This window comes from Pristis pectinata, chromosome 24 (assembly GCF_009764475.1).
Source record: "Pristis pectinata isolate sPriPec2 chromosome 24, sPriPec2.1.pri, whole genome shotgun sequence".
NCBI classification, from domain to species: Eukaryota; Metazoa; Chordata; class Chondrichthyes; order Rhinopristiformes; family Pristidae; genus Pristis; species Pristis pectinata.
Window position 1 is genome coordinate 32,012,458 of NC_067428.1, and position 24,415 is coordinate 32,036,872.

Below are 24,415 nucleotides of genomic sequence, written 5' to 3' on the forward strand. Positions count from 1 at the left end.
GTCACTCTGATTCCATACTCAGGGACAGAAGACTTCATCTAATTCCCTTCATCAGTTGGAGGAGATACCCTAAAGTAACACCCTTGACCATCGATCAGCAATTCAAAAAGGTTGGCATAGACATGGTGGGCCAAAGAGTCTGTTTCTGAGCTGTATGACTCTGTGAATCTACAAAATATATTTAAAATCTATACAGAATCATGTACTTATTTTTGGTGTATATATGTCTTTTTAATTGTGTTTTTTAATATTTAAATTTTTTCAAATAGATACAAATAAATGCTTTGTTCCCCAACAAGAGGAAAGCAAATGGGAGACCGTCAGGAGAATGTCAACTGCTTTTGGAAATTGGAGAGACAGCAAGCACTTCAGCTGTACGAGCTACAGGACAGTCTTGTTGGGTTTACCTACATACAGCCCCATGGGGACTATCGAGACGGAGTTTCTCATTGAAGTGTTGCAAGTTCTTACTGCTCTTTGACCTTTCAAGTAGGATCTTTGCAGCCAGCTCGTAAAAGGGACAAACTGTAGCGCAAGTGACACTCTTCCAGCTACTGGGAAGTGTTGCTACTGAATGAATGGATGGATAAGGCAATGATGGGGCAGGGAGTGGGAGAGTGCTGCTCTGAGACCCAAGGATCTTGGACAGGTTAGCATTGCCGCTAGGAGCCATCATTTTTCTGCATGGAGCTAAAGAAACTCTCCAGGACCACAGCTAAGTGCTCAGGCGGAGGTTGTCAGGGAGGCCTCTGTGGCCAAATAGCCTACTGACCCGCATGTCTTTGGGATGTGCGAGGAAACCTAAGCATTTGGGGGAACATGCAGACTCCACATAGACAGTACCAGAGGTCAGGATTGAACCGGGGTCTCTGGCACTGAAAGGCAGTGGCTCTATTAGCTGCTCCACTTTGCCATGTGAAACAGAACACTGAGGTGGAAAATCTCACTGTAAACAAATTTTGCAAGTTACACCACTGCTGGTATCATTTGGGGGGAGTCCTACCTGGAAAAACAAAAATCCCATCCAAGTCAGGAGTCACATTTCCTGACAGACATTAAGACAGCCAGGATTGTCACTCCACTCTGGATTCAGCGAACCTTCAACTATACAGCACAGTTATCTAACAGTTATGCCAAGAGGTTCCAGGCCTGTCTTTCATATCTCTATCACACCATAGGGTCCTTAGTGTTGTACAAGAACTGAATCAAAGATGTAACAACTAGAAGCAGGAATTATTTGGTTTGAGTTTAATATTAGAGAGATGTACAACTTTTTCTGACTGATGAGCATGTATTTTTTTCTACTTTTGAAATACTTTAGCAATTTTCCATGCAGGTGCTGGGGGGGGGGGGGGGGGGCGTTGGGGGGTAGCAGCCAAAACTTATGGTTCTCAGTTGCATGGGCCATTCTCATCAAAACTACAGTGGGTGGTTGAAGTTCAGCCCATCTATAGCTACAAGTTAAGAGATGTTAATCATCTTCTCCTTCTCTACTAGCAATTGTAATAGTTTGGGCTTTCACCAAAGCATCTAATATGTCTAATAATATCAGAACATCTGTATCGGTCCTACCTCTGAGAGAGCTATTTAATTAGCCCCACCCTCCTGCTCATCCCCCTTCAAGTATTTATCCAATTCCATTTTGAAATTTTCTCTTGGTAAATTGGTTTATTATTTTCACGTGTACCGAAGTACCATTAAAAACTTGTCCTGCATACTGTCCACACAGATCAATTCGTTACAACAGCGCATTGAGGTTGTACAAGGTAAAACAATAACAGAATGCAGAATAAAGTGTTATCGAGAAAGTGCAGTGCAGGTAGACAATAAGGCGCAAGGCCATAACGAGGTAGATTGTGAGGTCAAGAGTCCATTTTATTATACTTGGGGACCGTTCAATAGTCTCATAACAGTGGGATAGAAGCTGTCCTTGAGCCTGGTGGTACGTGCTTTCAGGCTCTGGAGGACAAGGATCAGGGATGGGAGCTTGCTGATTCCAGTGAACATTGGCCTTGAATACCATCTGATTTCCCTCACCCCTTCTGATGACAGCTCCTTCAAGGGATCAGGGGAGAGTCTGCATTCTGGAACCAAGAAAGGATCCAGCCTGTGTAAATGGTCCAATTTAAGAATGCCAGATAGTTGCTGCTTTGGAGATGCTTCCTCTGGCTGCAGCTGTTTTCTGAGACTTAGTCCTAATTTTTCCTTGGGAAGTTAATGGATTATGAATTAAAAATAATGTTTACATGAAAAAAATATAGAATGCAAGGCACAATAACATTGTGCTCAAATGTGTAGTTGAGGGTCACAGTGGTGCAGCGGGTAGTGCTGCTGCCTCACTGCTCCTGTGAGCCAGCACCAAATCTGACCTCAGGTAAATTGGTTTATTATTGTCAAATGTACCGAGCTACAGTGAAAAACTTTGTTTTGCATGCCATCCACACCGATCGTTTCATTACAACTGTGCATTGAGGTAGTACAAGGGAAAATAATAACAGAATGCAGAATAAAGTGTCACAGTTACAGAGAAAGTGCAGTGCAGGCAGACAGTGAGGTGCAAGGTCATAACGAGGTAGCTTGTGAGGTCAAGAGTCCATCTTACCGTACTAGGGGACCATTTAATAGTCTTATAACAGTGGGATAGAAGCTGTCCATGAGCCTGGTGGTACGTGCTTTCAGGCTTTTGCATCTTCTGCCCGATGGGAGGGGAGAAAAGCGAGAATGTCCAGGGTAGGTGAGGTCTTTGATTATTGGGTGCTGCCTGTGTGGAGTTTGCACGTTCTCTCTATAATCATGTGGGTTCCTCTCGGTTGCTCCAGTTTCTTCCCACATCCCAAAGATGAGCTACTAGGTTAATTGGCCAGTGTGAGTTACCCTTAGTGAGGATCACTGGCAACAATATCAAAGGGGCATCGATGGACATGTGTGGGAGAGATTAATGAGAGGTACACGTAAGTAAGGAGACGGGGAATGAGGCTGATGGAATTGCTGCCCTAGGAGTTAGCATGAACCTGAGTGGCTGAATGGCCTCCTTCTCTGTCACTATAAGTATGGTGCAATTTGCAATGCCCATTTTTAGGATTGCCGCTGTTAAGATCTGCTGTCTGGCCGTTTGCACGATAATTGTCGTATGGATTGACTTGGGGAAAAAGGGCACTGACTCTATCCAAACAAAAATGGACATGATAAATGCTGATGAAAATTCAGTAGATTTGAAAGAATGGAAACAGAAAACCAGTGCAGGAGGCACTGAGGTAAAAGGTAGTGCTCTCTTGGATGCCCAATGAAAGCAAAACACAGATGACAACCTGCACTTCTGACGACAGCGTCTTTAAAAAGAGAATCTATCTAAATACTTCCTTGGGAATTTAATAGATTATGAATGAAAGCATATTGTTTGTATGGAAACAATAGCGTAAGGAATAATTAAAGGACAGTGATATTCAAACATACTGACTTGCCTCACAAGCCAGAAAAGGTAGTAAGAAAGGCAGCCTTAAACTTAGTCAGAGAGGGTCTGAAAATGGTTTATCAAGGAAGAAGGAGGAGAGAAGATATTTATTTATGAGTCACATGTACATCGAAACACACAGTGAAATGCGTCTTTTTGTGTTACTAAGAACGTGCTGGGGGCAGCCCGCAAGTATATTTGGGAAGAAGTTCTCAATCTTAAGGCCCAAGTGCCTGAAGGCACAGCCACTCATGACAGGCTGATGTGAGAAGATGTAAACAAGAAGGATGAGACCATTCACCATGTAGAACAGGAGTCAGTAAGTACAGGTCAGCAAGTAAAGGATGAGCCTGACTCAACGTGGATCGGCTACAGCAGCAGAGTTTCAAATACACACAAGTTTAAGCAAAAGGGCAGGCTGACCAGGAGAACAATCATCAGGCATTGGGTACCTGACATATTTGGTTGTTCTTTTATCCTCTGCACATGTGCCATCAACAAGACTCCAAACCTGCGTTTGGTGCAACGTGGGTTTAACGTTCTTGCAATAATTCAGGAAATTAGCAATGAAAGAATATTGACAAGAGCCTCGGATGCTGAAACATTGAAAGGAATGGATGTCAAAATGAAGCTGGCTTTTTGGGGGTACTGTCAGATTTTCCTTTCTTTTGTTGACACATGTAACTCAAAGAGAGAAGTCATTTTGTTCAAAACATGAGCTGGATTAGTGTGGGTCATTGGACTTAATGCCCCTGTAGTTCTCTGTAAAGTATCACCTCACAGATCAACAAGAATCAGTGAACAACATTAATATGAACATCTGTCACCTACTGTATAGTGAAAGAAGTGACCCCGGGTTGGGTCATATAATTTAGTTCCTCTACAGACAAGCAGTGCCATTTTCTCCTTTTTGTCTTTGAAGACCCTGGTACATACCGATCTACCTCCTGTTCGCCAGCAGTAAGAGGCACAATCGTCCTGATTTTAACCAGAAATGGATTCTGGTGGGTCTGCAGTGTGAACACACAAGACCACAAGACAACGGGAGCAGGAGTAGGCCACTCGGCCCCTCAAGCCTGCTCCACCATTCAATATGATCATGGCTGATCTATGCTGGTCAGTTCCATATTGCCCTCAGTTCCCCTGTTCTGTAATGAGCCCCAGTCTGAATTTTGGTAGCGTGATGCACAGACCAAGAGTCAAGGATCATAGAATTGTGCAGCATGGAAACAGGCCATTCGGCCCAACCCATCCATGCCAACCAGTGGGCACCCATCCATAGTAATCCCATCTGCTAGCACTTGGTCCACAGCCTTCTATACCTACACAATTCTAGTGATGATCTAAACACTTCTTAAGTGTTATCAGCAACCCAGCAACTCAGGCAGTGCATTCCGGGTTCTCACCACTCTCTGGGTGAAGAAGGTCCCCCTCAGATCCCCTCTAAACTTCTTCCTCTTTACCCTAAAGTCAGATCATGCTGGCTCATTTCCCTCAGTTGGAATAGCCACGGTCCTGTCTCCCACAGCTGCACTACCCATGTCTGGGTGCAGAGGTCTCATCTCACTGAGCCTTCTCAGCCCAGGGTCCTGTGACTGGGTCTCACTGATGACAGAGACTCAGGCGACACAGTGAGCAGTCCCTGCCCCAACATTGACTTCCAGCAAGCCTGGGGATGGAGTGTTACCACCTATCAAAGCTGGAAATAATTTTCAAACCCTACTTAAGTCAAAATGATCAAAAAAAAACAAAAGAAGTTTTACAATAAACATAGAACATCAAACAGCACAGCACAGGAACAGACCCTTCGGCCCACAACGTTTGTGCCAACGATGACGCCAATATAGACTAACCCCATCTGCCTGCACATGGTCTGTATCCCTCCATTCTCTGCCTGTTCATGTGTCTGTCTAAATGCCTCTTAAACTTTGCTATCGTATCTGCTCCCACCACTTCCCCTGGCAGCGTGTTCCAGGCATCTACCACCCTCTGTAAAAAAACTTAAAACACATAAATAATTAAAATATTTTTGAAGGAATAATGTCCCCTTTTCCTCTTACTTGTCCTCTAATTCCCATTGAAATCACTGGGGTTCCTGATGCCATGTCCAGGCAAACATGACAAGTCAGGACTATTCACGTCTCACTCCAGGGACTTGAGCACAGAATACTACTTGCATGTGTGTAATACTTCGGGTCTGCTACATTGTCAGAGGTACAGTCTTTCAGATCAAGGCTCTTCCTTTCATTTAAACTATTTTGAAAGGAGTTAGGGAGCTCTCCTGATATGTTTCCCTCGGACAGTATCATTAAGATAGATTTATCTCTTCAGCGCTGTTAGAGTTTTGCTTATGGCGTCATCCTTTATGCATTGAGCAGTGTAGACAGTTAGACAGTTTAAAAAAAACTGAGAGCTATGTACATAATAAATTATGAATAGATTTGGAATGTCATAACTTAGTGAAAGATACTACAAATTCAAGTCCTTCTCTGTAAGAGGCTTTGATGTTTACATGTGTAGCTTTGGGAGAGTAAAGCTGGTGCAAGGATCTCCGTGGTTACAGTGGTCTCACCAGTTTTCTGGATTCCCATTTGGACCTGACAAAATAAAATGTGCAGCATCAACGCTGTTTCATTCTGACAGTAGAATCAGAGGTCTTCATCCGGTGGGATTTTTGACAGACAGGGGGACCAAGAGGAGGTGGGCTTGTTTACACAGGCAGTGTGGTTGGTCGTGGGAGATCAGAATGAAAATGCCTCCAGAGTAATCTTAACTCTTGTTATTTCACCTTTTCTAAATGGATGAGCAAGGCACTTAAATGAAGCTGCTCTTACCTGTTCATTTACTCAGAATTCATGTCTGTAGAGATCTAATTGCCAGTGAAATTGTAATAGCTAAAAAGATTTATTTGAGAAGCATGGAATTGGGAATTAGGAGTGCCGGGTTGGTGTGAATTGATACATGCATTGTTTAGCTTGTGATTTACAGTTTCCTGCCTCTGACAGTTAACAGGCTGCTCACTACCCTTCTTTACATTAAATGGAATTTCCGAAGCAGTGAGTAAAATCACGTCTCCGTTGACAAATGACATTTTCTGTTAATACAGATTCACAGAAGGAGCAGGAACCAGTGTGGAAGTGCAACAAGTGCTGAGATTTTATATAGTCTAGTAAATCCTTCTGACCCCAAGGATGGCCGAAGGCTGTAACTTTAGCCCTAAAGTGATTGGCCAGCAGGTGGCTGGGATTACTGTGGGGTTTTGTTTTCCTGTCTAGACAGACCCAATTAGCCTTTCATTAACAAGTGGTTAGCTGGTTACGTTCAAAGACATTTCACTGGAAGTGGAAAAAGAGTGACAGCTGGGGAGCGAGCTTCGAGCTGTCGGTCCGAATGGCTGCTTTGTGAAGCAGAATGCCATCGCCTGCAGACCCAGAAAGTGGAGATGCCACTGTGACTGGCTCCTTAGCAACGCCTCCCTTCTCACTTCTCCCTCCCCTGCCCTTTGTAAAGCAGTGCGACCACTAGTAGAGTGTTAGGCAGCCCGCCGGGATCAAGGACGACTTTCTCTCCTGTTCTGTGGGTTCTGGGGTGACTGATGAAGGCAATGTGGGAACCACAGACTCTTCACAGATGGGACCCGAGATGTCTAACAGGGAGGCCGGGTAATGGCTTGTGAACTAGTTTGCTCCTTCCAGTACTTACGGCCTCTCTGAGCTCCCCATGCATGACCTCGAGGTCTTCTATACCATCCCAAATGCTTCTTCTCCACTTTGAGCGGTCAGGGACCAGAGATTCCCAGGAGTCAGTGGGGAGGTTGCATCTCTTCACATCCTTGAATCTTTTTCTCTGTCTGCCTGGTAATCTCTTCCCACAGCAGCTCAGAATAGAGCATCTGTTTCAGGAGTCTGGCGTTGGGCATGTCAATAATGTGTCCTGTCCAGTGTAACTGACTGAGTGTAATTAGGGGCTGAGTACTGGGGCTGTTGATCTGGGAGAGGTCACTGATGTTTGTTGGCTTCACCTTCCAGTGAATTTGGAGGATTTTGCGTAGACAGCGTTGGTGGTATTTTCCCAGTGCCTTGAGATGCTTGCTTTGACCTGTAGTCCAGATCTCAGAGGCACATATGTGGGCAGGAATCACTGCTGCTCAGTAGATCATGAGTTTTGTGCCGGGTCTGAGGTCTTAATCTTCAAATCCCTTTTTCCTCAATCAACCAATCAACTGGCAGGTGGAGATTTAATTGAAAACCTGCATGTCTCCAAAACTACAGAACACCTAGAGGTCCTGGACTTTTTTTCCTTAAAGCAAATGGACACATGAATTAGGAGCAGGAGTAGGCCGTAGGCGCTCGAGACTACTTGCCATTCAATTAGGTCACCTCCTCTCTTTCTTAAATAGGTGATCCCTTTTTAGAGTGTAAGCCCTCGTTGTAGATTATCTACTAGAGGAAGTATCCTCTCCACACCCACCCTGTCAAGATCCCTCAGGATCTTATAGAAAAGGTTTAGGGGAACTTTAATAAAGGTGTTAAGAATTAGGATAAAAATTTGCTACTGCTGAAAGGAAGATCATTAATTAAAGGATACAGATTCAAGGTATTTGCCAAGAATTACAGAAGAGAGATTGTTGTTTTCTCAACATTGTAATCTGGTAGATATGATACGAAAGTGAACTGGAATTAGGTACAAGCATCCTATCCAGATGCATCACAGCTTGGTATGGCAACTGCTCTGCCCATGACCACAAGAAATTGCAGAGAATTGTGGACACAGCTCAGCACATTATGGAAACCAGCCTCCCCTCCATGGGTTCTGTCTACACTTCTCGCTGCCTCAGTAAAGCAGCCAACGTAATCAAAGACCCCACCCACCCCGTACATTCTCTCTTCTCCCCCCTCCCATCGGGCAGAAGATACAAAAGCCTGAAAGCACGTACCACCAGGCTCATGGACAGCTTCTATCCCACTGTTATGAGACTATTAAATGGTCCCCTAGTACGGTAAGATGGACTCTTGACCTCACAAGCTACCTCGTTATGACCTTGCACCTCACTGTCTGCCTGCACTGCACTTTCTCTGTAACTGTGACACTTTATTCTGCATTCTGTTATTATTTTCCCTTGTACTACCTCAATGCACAGTTGTAATGAAACGATCGGTGTGGATGGCATGCAAAACAAAGTTTTTCACTGTAGCTCGGTACATTTGACAATAATAAACCAATTTACCTGAGGTCAGATTTGGTGCTGGCTCACAGGAGCAGTGAGGCAGCAGCACTACCCGCTGCACCACTGTGACCCTCAACTACACATTTGAGCACAATGTTATTGTGCCTTGCATTCTATATTTTTTTCATGTAAACATTATTTTTAATTCATAATCCATTAACTTCCCAAGGAAAAATTAGGACTAAGTCTCAGAAAACAGCTGCAGCCAGAGGAAGCATCTCCAAAGCAGCAACTATCTGGCATTCTTAAATTGGACCATTTACACAGGCTGGATCCTTTCTTGGTTCCAGAATGCAGACTCTCCCCTGATCCCTTGAAGGAGCTGTCATCAGAAGGGGTGAGGGAAATCAGATGGTATTCAAGGCCAATGTTCACTGGAATCAGCAAGCTCCCATCCCTGATCCTTGTCCGCCAGAGCTTCCTACCTTCTGTATGGTGCCAACAGGTGGCACTCACGTTCTGCTGAGAGCTCAGCAAGTCCAAGTCCACTGCTGGATACCCATTGAAAATGGGCACAGCTGCCCCTCCAACAAGAAAAATGCAGCAAAATGGCTTTTTACGTCCCTCCCACCTTCCCTGGATGAGAAAATCCAACTTTGAGAAGATCACCAGGAGACCATTCAGCCCCCGATCCAGCGAGCTGCACTCCCAATTTTTCTCCATCTCCCTGCATGCCCTTGAAGGTTAATGATGAATCTACCATTCTTTCTAGCAGTGTATAATAAAGGTTTCTTCTCAGGTCACCTCAGCTCCTTTTGCCAATCACCTGAAACTAGGGTCCTTTGGTTATCGAGCCTTCAAACATCAGTGACCTCACTGGGTACAGACGGGGAGGTGAGTATAACTCTGCTCCCTATTAGTGCTTGCAGCAAAGATATAAGTCTCTCCCTGTGTGTCTCTCTCTCTGTGAAGCCCAGGATCTATCTGCTTCATCAACTACCTTCCCGACCTGACTTCCGCCTTCAAGAATATACATAGAACAGTACAGCACAGGAACAGGCCCTTCGGCCCATCATGTCTGTGCCGAACATGATGTCAAATTAAACTAAATCTCTTCTGCCTGCACATGATCCATATCCCTCCATTCCCGGCATATTCAGGTGTCTGTCTAACAGCCTCTTAAACGCCACTATCGTATCTGGTTATTCTGTGTAGTGTCTTCCACCCCTCCCCCAGCAGCCCATTCCAGGCACCAACCACTCTGTGTGAAAAACCTGCCCCGCACATCTCCTTTAAACTCTCTCTCTCTCATATTTACTGCATGTCCTCTCGTACTTGACATTTCTACCCTGGGAAAAAGATACTGTCTATCCTACCTTTGCCTCTCATCATTTTATAAACTTCTCTCAGGTCTCCCCTCAGTCTCTGGCGTTCCAGAGAAAACAACCCAAGTTTGTCCAACCTCTCCTTGTAGCTCATAACCTCTAATCCAGGCAGCGTCCTGCTAAACCTCTTCTGCACCCTCTCCAAAGACTCCACATCCTTGGCTGTAGTAGGGCAACCAGAATTGCACACAATACTCTAAGTGTGGCCTAACCGAAGTTTTATACTGCTGCAACATGACTTCCTGACTCTTATACTCAATGCCCCGACCAATAAAGGCAAGTATACCATACGCCTTCTTTACCACCCTATCTACTTGCCTGGCCACCTTCAGGGAGCTATGGACTTGAACCCCAAGAGCCCTCTGTACATCAAGCATACAGCATCTTTTTTGAAATTTAATGCATTTAATTAATCTCGTACAAATATCTTCAAACAGTGTAATTTTTCTGCTGTTTTTGGGAAGTAGAATCCAGCCTAGCATTTCTTGGCAAGCAGGTTCTATATTTATCTGACCCTTTGTCCTTTTACACCAGCATGATTTGTTCTTTGCTGATTGACCTTTCAGAGAAAATTATGCAGGGATCCAAACAAGTGACCGAGGGCAGAGAGCCTTACAGTCAACAACCGCAGCTTCCTTCATCAGAACCTGCAGTGCAGCTGGAGTAAATCAGTGACAGGGAGACATGTGCCTAAGGAAATACAATATGTTCATGGACCACCCCTGTTACAAACAACAGGGGCTGCATTTAAGCCTGTGGGCAAGTTCTGTATGGGGACAGTAGGAAAGGTTCAGGAGGGGTTGGGAGGGCAGAGGAGGGGTTGGAAGGTTGGGAAACCTGGTGTCAGTTGCTCCCTGAACGTTCCACAGAGGGTGGGGGATTCTCTTCACCCCCATTGACAAGTCGAAGGGCAACAGGACAGGAATTCTACAGCACAATAAAAACAGAAAATGTTGGAAATACTTGACAGGTCAGGCCACATCTGTGGGAAGAGAAACAGAGTCAATGTCTCAGATCAGAGATCCTTTGTCTTCAACCTGAAACATTAACTCTGTTTGCCTTCCCACAGATACAGCCTGACCTACTGACTATTCCTGAATATTCTGTTTTATTCTGGATTTCCAGCATCTGCAGTTTTTTTTGTTTGATTTTCATCCTATTGCACAAGGCCACCACAGTGGGCCTGTTGGCGGAGCAGGGAAGGGGGATGGAGGGAGGTGGAGGGAGTAACTATATCAGTAATGGGTGTTCCAACTATAGTAGGGGTAGAGAGTAGTGGGCAAGATGAGAGCTGCAGCAATGGTGAAGTGGGGTGGAGGTTTACTGGTAGGTAGGTTGGCCCTGGATGATGTGTGACTGGCTCTCCAGATCCAGAAAGACACACAAGTTCAGACCTCCTCGCCTTCAACTGCTGAGTTTCCCAAGGACAGAGAAACCCAGGCACCTCTGGTTAAAAGTAAACCTACCAATGGAAGTTAAACAATCCATCCTTTCACTATGCATGGATTAGTTCCTTGTTCTCTTGTGCTGCTTCCACCAGAACTGGAATGGGGAGGTGGATTGTGTTCCTGATCCAGATATTATGGATGTTAACTTCTGACATGACTCCAACCAACCCAGTTTTGCATTTAGACTTAGCCACCCATTTCAGTACTCGGAACACAACTCAACAATCTGCTCAACTCTCTCCAGCTTTAGCTCTGGGATGTGTCAGGCCTACCACAACTAAAATGCTGCAGGCAACACAGAAAGCAGTTCTTGTGCATGATATGGTTTAAAAGTGAGTTACATAATAAAGATTTAGCATGCTGACAGGCACCAAAGAGCCAGCATGGTGCTAAAATATTGGGCTCTTCTTTAAGGAAGGAGCCATTTGGAAGAGTTCTTCAGTATGTTAATGAGGGACCAAGGGTATAACTGGTGAAGGGACTTTCCAGAAACTGAGCGAGGCTGAGCAGTCTGTAGATGGACACAGTGCCTAAACTAGAGATCCAGACCTCACCTTTACTCTCATCACAGAACACATACACTTCAGACTCCTCTCTTTCAGCTCTATTTCCTTTCAGTTATTCCAAGAGTCCCCAAAACATTTTTCACCTGACACAGATTTCAACTCTTCTAACATGCTGCCACTTTTTCCGTCCTCTACAAAACCCACTGAGCAAACCTTGGCCTCACTGGTTCAAATTATGTTCAAAATGTCCCAAGCTCCAGCCTTATACACTCTTCAATACTATCTTCTCCTGCCTCCTACAAAGTTTCACTAGGCCCACCATTTGATACTCTCCCTCAACAACGGAATTCCGTCACTAACCTTTGTGCCTTTTCACCTCTCTTTAGTCAGAGGTGAGACTTATGGAACGTTCTCTCTCATAGACACTCCATAAATCCCACCTGTGACCAAAGCTGTGGCCACCCTTTGACATCCATTTTCAATCCTTTGCATCTTTGCACAGGACCTCAGGATGTTTATTGACCTCAAAGTTTGTCAATAGGTGCAGAAATATGTATTTCTGATTTGGTCCGTCACCAAAGACTCTTGCAAATTTCTACAGATGTACAGTGGAGAGCATTCTGACTGGTTGCATCACAGCCTGGTACAGAGGCTCCAATGTGCAGGATCGCAAGAGGCTGCAGAGGGTTGTAGACTCAGCCATCACGGACATCTCCAAGAGGTGGTGTCTCAAGAAGGTGGCATTCGTCACTAAGGATCCTCACCACCCAGGACATGCCCTCTTCTTGTTACTGCCATCGGGGAGGAGGTACAGGAGCCTGAAGTCCCACACTCAACGACTTAGCAACAGCTTCTTCCCCTCTGCCATCAGATTTCTGAACGGTCCCTGAACCCATGAACACTACCTCGTTAATTCCTTTTTTTTGCACCATTTATTTACTTTGTAATTTATAATAATTTTTATGGCTTTGTGCTGTACTGCTGCCGCAAAACAACAAATTTCATGTCATGAAAGTCAGTGATAATAAACCTGATCCTAATGTAACCTGCAGGTAAAAAGATTGAGCACTAATTCAGAACCTGCATGATGCGGAGACTTCGAATAACTAAACAACCTTGTCTTTATGATTGGATATAGTGACAATGTTATAATCAAGCAGAATGGAGGTGACTGGATAACATCCCAGTCAATTAAGCTCGGTGACTGTCAAGGATTATGATTGATTCAATGCACATAATTTATCCTCCACTTGCTGCATCTTCTGCAAGAAATTATCCAGCTTCTATTGAGCGAAGTTACTGTAGTTTCTCTTTCCTCAAATCCTGGAACTCCCTTCTCAATAGCACCATCGGAGCACTTTCACAAGAAGGACCACAGCGGTTCAAAGAAAATCATCACCGTCACCTCTCAAGGGCCATTAGGGATGGGCAATAAATTCTGGCCTTGCCGGTGATGCCCCGATCCATGAAAATGAATTTAAAATTGCTGTTTTCTGAATAAATTGACTCTGTTTGCTGCACAACAGACTGTTTGCTTTAACTGCTCCATCTCCACCTCAATGGCTGAGTTGAGTGTTGTCAGTGAATACTATTTCTCTGTTCTTCACTCATGTGGTTCCCCTATTTCCCTCCTCCTGTTCCTTCTGCCTCATAGCATCATTCCTCCTGAGTTCTGATCTAAATAGGTCAATCATGGAGGTGCTTCATAGAGACAAACACCAGTCATTTCCACAGGAATTCTCCCAATTGCCTGCTTTTGCAGAGGCTTTCATGGGTTCTTTGGCCAAAGTTACAGCAGGAGATTGGGAATGCCCGGTGAAATATTCCTCTAATATGTTTCTTGTCAGGTGAGCTGTCTCATGCCTCCTTGAGCTGAGATTAAGAGCAGTGTTTACAAGGGATAATGCATGTCAGGAAGGGATTTAAAGCAGACTGAGAAATTTATTTGCAAGGTGTGAAAAAATAGATCAAATGATCATTAAAAATGAACCCTCATAATTTTATAACTGATGCCACATTTTATGTAGGAGCAAGACTGGATTCCAATAAAAGCAGACACAATTCCTGAGGAAAGGATTTGCCTTTGTTCCGCATTGGGTTTCAGTAACACAAACAATGACAGTTCACACTGACAGTAGGACATTCTGAATGGTCTCAAAGGAGAGAATGTTGTTACGACAGGGAAGGAACCTGACAGGTCAGATCCTGTACTCACCTCCTTCCATTTCCTCTTGCCAGTTCCTACTGCTGCCTGCAGGAGAACTGGGTGAAGGGTAAAACTCCCCACCTGGGCTAGTGTCAATGTCGTCTTCCATTGAGCCAGATTTGTGTCTCTTACTCCTGCAAAGGATTCAGAAAAGATTTTGTTTACTGCTGAGCACAGACAGTTCACATGCAGTATTTTCTGCTCTCTGTTCTCTTTTGTTTCATTGCATGCTGAGAACAATAGGTAATGGAAATTAGTTCCCAAGTGTGTTACATCTCAATGTTTTGTTCCACTGGAACAATTGCCACTAAGTTAATGGGATCTCTCTCCATGAATATATAAACGTTTTGAGAGGCTTCAGGTGAACCTCAGGCTTTGTGGTTTGCTATAAGAGCAAATATAAAAAGGGAGATAAACACTGTCTATTAGTTTCAAAGGCTTGTCTCCAGCTGTTGAAAGTAATCAAAGTAACACAGTATGTATCTAAGTACAAATAAATATACATTGACCTCAGAATGTCTACATTTACAATGTACTTCCTTTATGGACTTAATAAGCTCTCCCTGAGTATAGAAGTCATACATTAGCTAGTCCAATAACTGTTAATGTTGTAAAACAATGTATGTTGTGACCTGCAGAGAGCGATGGCATGGGATGCATTGTACTGTGTTAATAAAAAGAGCTAAAGGTAGCCTTTATCCCAAGGCAAAATACTGCAGATGCTGTAATTCTGGAATGGGGCAGGAATTGCCGGGAATACCCAACTGGTCAGCCAGCATCTGTCTATCCAATCTTTCCTCATCTGCATCAAGGCCACTTGCAGTTGCCGATAGTCCAGCTACCCACAGGCCTCGCTTCTCTTAGCAGCTTGACCCTCAGTGATTGTGGTTACTCCATGCAGTTAGTGTGGGAAACTCAACACCAGCTGAAAGTGACTGCCAGGCGGCCGGTTACCAGGGAGATGCAGGTTGAATATGGGATCTGGAGTGGGTGGTAGACCGGTGATTCTGTTCCGCAGGCCAGTTACAGCATGACAGGTCAGTACTTTGGATCCATAATGGTCTTACCAATTAAAATCGAATAAAACAATGTACAGAAATCTAAAAAGACAAATCAGAAGACATATTGGGAGGAGCCAAGTAGATCACCAGCCATCATACCTGGCTGAGAAACCAGGAGTAAGGTAACCTTGTAGATATATAAAATGGTTAAAAATACCAACTAACCACGAGAGGCCTGGATCTCACACCCAGTCCTCCTGGAACTGCTTGCAGACTAGTCCTGCTCTAACTGGACAGTGGCATGAGTTGAATATACTTGGTGATTTCTACATTCTTAAGAGTAGATGTAAATCATTTGTTAACATTTGTTAACAACTTCATTGGCACTGAATGGTTCTTGGCAACCTGGAGGGAACAAACTCCATTAAAATATTGCATCCTTAAATCCAAGATACTCATGAATGAGCACCACAGGATGAACAGGCTCCCTGACAGATTTCCCCTCAATCTACCACTGCACAGTCAGTCACGGAGTCAGAGACCCTTACAGCATAGAAAGAGGCCCTTCGGCCCACCAGGTATGTACCAACCACTGAGCACCCATTTACACCAATCCTTCACCCAGCATCAGGGTCAAAGGTAATTAGCTGTTCATTCCAGCTGCAGGCGAGCTCTCCACCCATACCCATGGTGGCTTCCATGTCCCACAGGATGATTCCAGCAGGGCCACCAGAACAGGAGGAAGACTACAGGGGTCCCGGGACCCTGAAGATTGGAGTAAATGAAAGCCTTGGCTGAGACCAAATCTTGATAGGAATCGGAGGGAGCGATTCTGGGCCATATCATCATGTACAATATTTAGCCCAGTGCCCTGGCCCCTACAGAGCCAACTGCAAGTTCTCTGGGAAGTGACAATAAGATCAAGTGGTGTGCAGGGGATTTTCAGGTTTAACATCCTTATGACTGAAGAGCCGTCATTTATCGGAACCCAGCCACCCACCATTGCTCTATCCCGCTCACACACCATAACCTTGCTCAGAAGCACTGAGTACGTATGGCCTTCCAAATAAACATACCCCTGTGCTGCATAATTTTGGAAGAGGAGGAGGAGTAGGAGAGGCAAGAGGCTCCAAGTGTGTGCCACGGCAGAAGGGAACAGTCCGTTCACTTTTATCCCGACTGATGGGGCTACACTTGCTCTTGTTTTATCAGTTTTTATATTCCGCTGTAGGCTCTGCAGAAATTATGGCGGACATTTCCACTGGCTAAATTGGTGCAGTAATCAGTGAGAATTTTAGCATAATTTCAGAGTGGGTACGATCCAAGAAATTCAGAGCCAATACCTTTGCTACATTGTTAGAATTAAATAAGACGTTAAAAACCTAGCAACAGATAACAATATATTGAATTCCACATCACTGCAACATAGAACACACGGTGGGCAGTGAGGCACAATGAAGGAATTCGTCACGTGATTCTGAATGAATTAATGCCTCAAAGCTGCTGAAAACTTGGTGCAAGAGTTTATAGTTAGTTTTAGGAAGAATTGCTTTAGTTTTTCTCATCAGCATGCGACATTCTGGTTAAGCATGACAGATCTGGTGAGAAAGCTGCATTGAAGCTATATCGTTTCATTTGATTTCCCAAGAACATAGAACAGTGCAGCACAGGAACAGGCCCTTCGGCCCACGATGTCTGTGCTGACCACAATGCCAATCCAAACTAGTCCAATCTGCCTGCACATGGTCTACATCCCTCCATTCCCTGCCTGTTCATGTGCCTGTCTAAATGCCTCTTAAGTGTTGCTATTGTACCTGCTTCCACCACTTTTCCAGGCAGCATGTTCCAGGCACCAAGTTGATTTGTTTTCTAACAAAGAGCTGATTTTTGGTACAGAACACAAGTATTTTGGAAAGAACATTTTGGATTAAATTCATTGTGCTGCAGATGGACTTTGGGGTTTCTCTCCAGAGGAAGTGAAGGCTGGGGCAGAAACAAGTTCCCACGGGTTTTCTAAGCCTCCAGCACTATGCAGGAAATTCAAGGAATAGATGCCATGGCTACAACTTGCCATCAGTGGCTGGGCGTGGACTTCGAAGTTTTTTATTCCCCACCACAGATCATTGCACTCTGTACAAAATAATTATTTAGAAAAAAGTTTCCAACGTCTTCACTGAGATGTGAAGCAAATAAACACCATGGATGCAAGATACTGGGAGAATGATCTACTTCTGTCTGAGACAGACATCAGTGACGTGGTCACCCAGGCCCACTGGGGAAATGTAGACTGCTCTCAGCTTCAGATTCAGTGGTGAGTTGGGGTTACCAGTGGGCGCCTCTACACAACACCAGCAGCTTCTGCATTGGGGGGGGGGGTGCTGTTGGGAGTGGGGTGTGGATCCTGGGTATGGCAGGAATGGATAGTGGTCAGGGTTTTCACTGTCTGTGTGGTTGGTTGGGACGAGCACATCTACCAACCACTCGCATGTTGGAATTACAACCAGGGCTGTCCACTTGGGGCAGGAACTCCGACTGCCATGGCCGTTCACCCCTCTCCCTGCTTCGCTTGCAGTGCTGATAGTTAATTGAACTGGTGGGTGAAGAGATGCCCAGACTGTTCAGCACTGAGTTCTTTGTCAGTGGTAGGTTAGCAACAAAGAAATGGACAGTGGGACATTCACCCCCAACCCACCCCCACCCAGAGAGAGGGACATTCACCCCCAACCCACCCCCACCCAGAGAGAGGGACATTCACCCCCAACCCACCCCCACCCAGAGAGAGGGACATTCATCCCCACCCAGAGAGAGGAACATTTATCCCCACCCAGAGGGAGGGACATTCACCCCCACCCAGAGAGAGGGACACTTATCCCCACCCAGAGGGAGGGACATTCACCCCCACCCAGAGAGAGGGACACTTATCCCCACCCAGAGGGAGGGACATTCACCCCCACCCAGAGAGAGGGACATTCACTGCCCACCCACCCAGATGAAGAATGCTGGAGCTGGAATGGTTTTGTACACTGAAGTCCTGTTTCGGCCGGGGGCTGCTCTCTGTAATCCATATCAGACCAACTTAATGGAATCACTTGGCACTGAACCTCTGATCAAAGTCTCTGAAACAAACAGCGAGTTAAAAAGAAAGCAATGGAAGTTTGCACCTTATTGACTCTGCTGAGAATATCACGGCCGTAGTTATAAGAACAGTTCCCACAGTGTGCTGTTGTTAGTCCCTCCTGAGCTACATTGCTCCAGACACATACCCGCTTGATGAGCTGCTTGGCAAAGTTCTCCTCATGCCTGTACTTGGTGGGTTCAGATCGTAGGCCAAGTGCCCTTGTAACTCTCCGAGAGAGAAATTCGGTCCTGTTCCCGTCACAATGGGGGCTACAAATTAAAGACATCAAAACAGGTTAAAATCTCTCATCAAACTTGGGTTTAAGATTTTTTTACAGGCCCACATTCATCTCTGAACTGAAAGTGCAGTTTCTGTATATCCACTGGGCATCTCTAACCACAAAATACACAGGTTGAGTGATTCGAATCCAAATGTTCACATTTCTTACAAAATATTTACAGAAATTTGTAAAAATATTTACGGTTCTACAGCAGCACCTGCTGAGAGGTTAATCTGAATGTTCACTGAAAGCCTTGTTAAGACTTTGAACCCAATGAAGCAAAAATCTGTCCCCTTCTGCTTTTTCCAGCCAGACTCCCATTCACGCCTGAACTGCTGTGGCCGACCATGCAATGAGTAGCTTTTGCTTCTGTGGGGTCCCGTTATTGCTGAGATACTGAATGGGTCAGCAGCGGCTGTTCTTTGCATGACCTCAGCTTGCAGAAATCAACCTTCTCACCTCAACGGAGATGGTCACTAGGTCAGCGCCTTGCTACGCAGGGTTGCTCAGATCCCACGTTCAACCAATAACCTCACACTTTGTGAAAATCAAAAAAGGAACTGCAGATGCAGGAAACTGAAACAGAGTTGTTGGAGACACCAGAGACTGCAGATGCTGTAATCTGCAGCAACACATAATGCTGGAGGAACTCTGCAGGTCAGGCAGCATCTGTGGAGGGAAATGAATGGTGTTTCAGGTCGAGACCCTTCATGAAAATGCTTCTGATGAATGGTCTCTGACCTGAAATGTTAACTCTGCTTTCTCTTCCACAGATGCTGCCTGACCCGCCGAGTTTTCTGTTTTGCTCCATACACAAGATAACACTGTGGTGCACTGTCCATGTTTAAGGTGCCCAATCCCAGTAGCTAGTTTTCCTGTGGCATTTTAAATAAACTTGCATTGATCCAATCGGAATTCTGTGTGCAAATGATCCTGTGGGTAACAGTCATTATTCGATAACATGTCCTTCATCTAAAAAAATCAGACAGGCCTTTGGATTCTTCCACTATACAGCCAAGGGGACTCTTACGTGGTATACAGATGAGAGGGAGTTCTGAGCATTGGGTTAAAGGCGCCACTAAATGATCCCAACCACTGACAACGGCATTGGATGGCCACCCATGGCATGGGGCACCTTGGAGAGAAGGTAAACGAGAGGAGTGTAGGAGCTAAAACCAGGCCATCGAAATAAAGAACTGTCTAAATGAAGGGCTTCAATAGCAGAAACATGTAGAAACAGAGGTGTACAAGATGATAAGAGGCATAGATTGAGTGGACAGTCAGAGACTTTTTCCCAGTGCAATAATGGCTAACACGAGGGGGCATAATTTTAAGGTGATTGGAGGAAGGTACAGGGGGGATGTCAGGGGCAAGTTTTTTTACACAGAGAGTGGTGGGTGCGTGGAACACACTGCCGGCAGAGGTTGTGGGGGCAGATACATTAGGGACATTTAAGAGACTCAGACACATGAATAATAGAAAAATAGGGGGCTACATGGGAAGGAAGGGTTAGATAGATCTTAGAGCAGGATAAAATGTCGGCACAACATTGTGGGCTGAAGGGCCTGTATTGTGCTGCAGTGTTCTATGTTCTAGATGCCTCAATCTGTGCAAAGCCAAGTGAGACAGTTAAAAGCAAAGTACAGGCAAGGAGCATAATAATTATGGGATGGGGAGGGGCATCAGGTGTAATTAGAACACGTGAGATTAAAGTATAAAGAGGGGATCAAAGGAGAAATAAAGCAAAAAGAAAATGGAATCTTGTGCCTTAAGATGGAGAATGTGAGATAGAAAGAGCGAAGCTGTGGGATTTCCACAGATGAAACTGTCAGATACAATAGTTAGGGAAAGAGACGGAAAATCTGCCTGTTGATCAATAAGAATGAGTTCTGGCCTTACAGAGCAAGATAGAAGGAAAGTTAAGCAACACACAAGATGCTGGAGGAAGTCAGTGGGTCAGGCAGCATTTGTAGAGGGAAATGGACAGTTGCTGTTTCAGGTCAAGATTTTTCATCTGGACTGAAAGATAGAGGGGAGATAGGCAGTATAAAAAGGTGGGAGAGAAGGGGTTGAGAAATCAGAGGGGGAGCAGTGAAAAAGGGTCTCACAGAACTCCCATCAAAGACAGAAGGAAGATTATTTTGTTATTGATTTGCAACTTTCAGGGTCAAAGTCGAGTTTATTGTCATATTGTCTGTGGATGCACAGGTGCAATGACAAACTTACTTGCAGCAGCATCATTGGTACATAGCATTAGAGACATAACAATCACAAGAGAAACATATATTAAACATAAATTATATTAAAAGAATTAGACAATATAGAACACATTTAGAACAAAAAAAGAAGTCCACTGAACCCCAAAGTGGTCATAGTGTTACTTTGCGGAACTAGTGATTAGGGTTGTGCAGATTGATTCAAGAATCAAATGGTTGAAGGGAACTAGCTGTTCTTGAACCTGGTGGTGTGGGACTTCAGGCTTCTGTACCTTCTGCCCGATGGGAGCTGTGAGAAGATTCAGATCTGGTGAATCGTGTTGGGGAAGTGAAAGGGTGAGGTTGGTATCAGACTCTGAGAACTGGCCTCAGCAGTGCACTCTGCAACAAGGTGGTCAAGACATAGTGACTCTAGAACCCAATGAAAATGAATTAATTAAACTTGGTAAAGGAAGAAGGACGGTAAATCTTGTGATGCTCCTCCAAGATATGAGCAAACAGATACCAGGTATGGCCAATCTTCAAGGAGAGATAGGATGAGGAAACCTGAGAGTCTAGATAATAGTGCAGTTTCTAACTGAGAGTAAACTGGGAAAATAGATAGTCATGTGTTGTGGGACAAAAGTTTAATGATGGCAATTATGAGCTACAGCACTGTAAATTAAAGGTTAGAAAGAATTCTGAAGGGAGCCATCCAGTAGTGGGTAAATTATTCACGGAGAAGTCACATAGTGTCTTAAAGATTGGCAAGAAACTTACAAGGGTGTAAATCAATGATTCCTGACATACTGCCAGTATTTGGAAAATAGGGAAGGTCAGACAAAAACCTGAGGAATTAAACGAGTATGGCATGTACTGCGGACAAGCTATCTTTATAAATAACAGGAAATCTTTGTGGAAAAGAAAAGTAACTAATACTGGAGAGATAAACACTTAAACCATGTTGGAACAAAGGGTAACGTTCCGGCAGCAAGGAGCTTGGGTTTGAGGAGTGAAGCAAGGAGTTGGTAAATTCCAAATGAGCCAGATGGTAGGGTAGGAGAGAGTTAACAGGTAGGCATGAACACACAAAGCCCAGCACGGCACAGCCATCAGAGCCCAAGAAGGGACTGGCACATAGAAACATGAGAAGATGCAATTATATAAGATACCTGAATTCTAGAAGAATTGGAAATAAGATACTGGAACTGGACACTTTCATGGCTGTTTAAACTGACAGTGTGGTGGGAATATTAGAAGCTCAGATAAATCCAGAGGTTAATAGTTATTCTTTCATGCAGGATGGGAGGAATGTGACAGAGTATCCAGAAAAGGAGGTGGAGTGAATCTCTTTGCTAAGGAGATGAAGAGAATTGGCCTAGAAACTCACAATCAATATTCAGACACCAGTTGTGAAGACTGAAAAACACTCATCAGAAGGAATGATGACAAACATAGATTTTCAGACAAGGAAGCAGGCATTAAGAGTATTTGTAAAGAGGTGTGTGTAAGATTGTTAAGGTTAGAGGAAGAATTATCCCAGAATATTATTTTGACTTAAGCTGTGAAAGTAGGTTGTAGGACAACTTCAAGCAAGGAAAGGGTTTTGTGGGACTGATAGTTCTGTTCACTCAGAGTTGGAATGAGTTTTCAGACGCAGCAGTGGGAGTGCAGCAACTAAACCAATGGGAATTTGTGATGAATCTTGCTTGGTGGAGAATTAAGATTGGAAGAATATCTCTGCCTGAGTGTAATCGTCACACAATCCAATGCCAAAAGTTGAATCAAACGTTTCCTTTCTTATTTAAACATGAATGATTATGGTTATTACGATACTGTTATACTTCTTAATGAGTAATTAATAAAGCACGATACCTAATATATTTTGCCTGTTTATTTAGTTAAGCTATAAATGGCTACTATTTCTTCTAACAAATCTTAATGGGCTATGTTAAAATGGCTATCAAAGCTTTATATATGGTATAAATAAAAATGACACTTACTTCTTGATACCTGCACCAGTTCAGTTACATTGAAGACTCCTGAAGTCACAAAACTTTCTTGAAAATCTGTGTGTTCTGCAAAAGACAAGACAATGAACTGTTTCTGTTTCTCTGGAGAGATTGTGAGCACACAGAGGTCCAGTGGGGTGAGGATGTAAGGGAGGCTCTGTACATTTCCACAGGTACAACACGGGTCTCCCTTAAAGCACATCACCAAATGACAAGATAAGATATTTATTTATTAGTCACACGTACATCGAAACATACAGTGAAATGCATCTTTTTGCATTACTGAGAATGTGCTGGGGGCAGCTCGCAAGTGTCGCCACGCTTCTGGCACCAACATAGCACGCCCACATCTCCTAACTTGTACGTCTTTGGAATGTGGGAGGAAACCAGAGCACCCGGAGGAAACCCACGCAGACACACGGGGAGAACGTACAAACTCCTTACAGACAGCGGCGGGAATTGAACCTGGGTCGCTGGTGCTGTAATAGCGTTACGCTAACCGCTACACTACTGTGCCTTGGTGCGGCTAAACCAATGGTTTCAGCTGTGCCATTATATTCTGCACTCTTTCCGTACTTCAATCTCACATGTCGAATGGGGAAGGCAGCCCATCACACACATGCACCAACACATACAGTCTCATCAGTACCAAACACACAGCCCAAATACATATCCCCAAACATAAGCATCTCCTCACATACACTTTATCAGAGCTCATCACAAACTCCCCACTCCATCTCCGCTATGTCCCTTCCACCACCCCCGCCTGCGGTGACCCGTGCTGATCATTGAATGCCACGTCGCTTGACTACCTCCACCCAACCTATTTATGTCACATGTCTTGTTGATGCCTTCGCTCCATACAAGGTACAGGGGCTCCCCAGTTTATGCAACACCTGACTTGCGGAAATCTGACTTTACGTTAATTCTCCCATAAATTTTTAAAGAATTTTCAAGCTAGTAATAATAATAAAATGTTTCCTGGTGCTCATTAATGACTGGTGTTGGATTCGACTGTTTTAAGTAGTTTTTTTAACATGTCCAGTGTTTAATACACCTCAAGTGGCTGCACAAGGAATGGCCACTTCCTAGCTTATTGGTTCGTCCATCAGGTGGATACGTGCTTTCTCATTGGTTGGTTTTGCCACAGGTATCTAATAGGTTTCCTGATGGGACTATTGTTCCCGAAGGAGTACCTCTTATCTCAGGTATAAAAGGTGTCGTTTTTTGTTAATCTCTCTCTTGCTCTCTTCCCTCCCCGACCCTAGCTCATTTCAGTTCCTTTGTCTCGGCTCATCTCCCGGTAGTAAAGCCAGTGCCGTGTGCTCTGTGACTGTTTCTTTGTTTTAAACTGTTCCAATAAAACTTTGTGAAACACCAAGTTGTTTTCAACTCATTCCTGGACTCCTGAAAGAACCTGTGGATTTGAAAGTAACCGGATCCGATACTGGATACTGTATGCATTCCATTAGTTTAATTATGGGTAGTGTTAGGGTGATTATTCAATGAAATTAAAGAATTATAGCAAGTGAATATAGAGAGATATCATATGGAGTCATAGTCACATGGCACAGAAACAGGCCCTTCAGCGCAATTGGTTCATACCGACCAAGATTCCTGTCTAAGCCGGTCCCATATGCCCGCAT

At 44.4% G+C, this 24,415-nt stretch overlaps 1 protein-coding gene across 5 annotated transcripts in view; it reads right to left on the bottom strand.

Moving 5' to 3' along the window:
- The window catches only part of nfic (nuclear factor I/C), a 409,937-nt gene that overhangs the window by 124,762 nt on the left and 260,760 nt on the right, over positions 1-24,415 (bottom strand). For all 5 annotated transcript variants that reach the window (XM_052038202.1, XM_052038205.1, XM_052038201.1 and 2 more), the window contains exons 4-6: positions 22,761-22,835; positions 18,428-18,551; positions 14,173-14,297 (exon numbers count right to left, since the gene is read on the bottom strand). In XM_052038202.1, the coding sequence (XP_051894162.1) occupies positions 14,173-14,297; positions 18,428-18,551; positions 22,761-22,835 (324 nt within the window). The remainder of the gene's footprint in view (positions 1-14,172; positions 14,298-18,427; positions 18,552-22,760; positions 22,836-24,415) is intronic.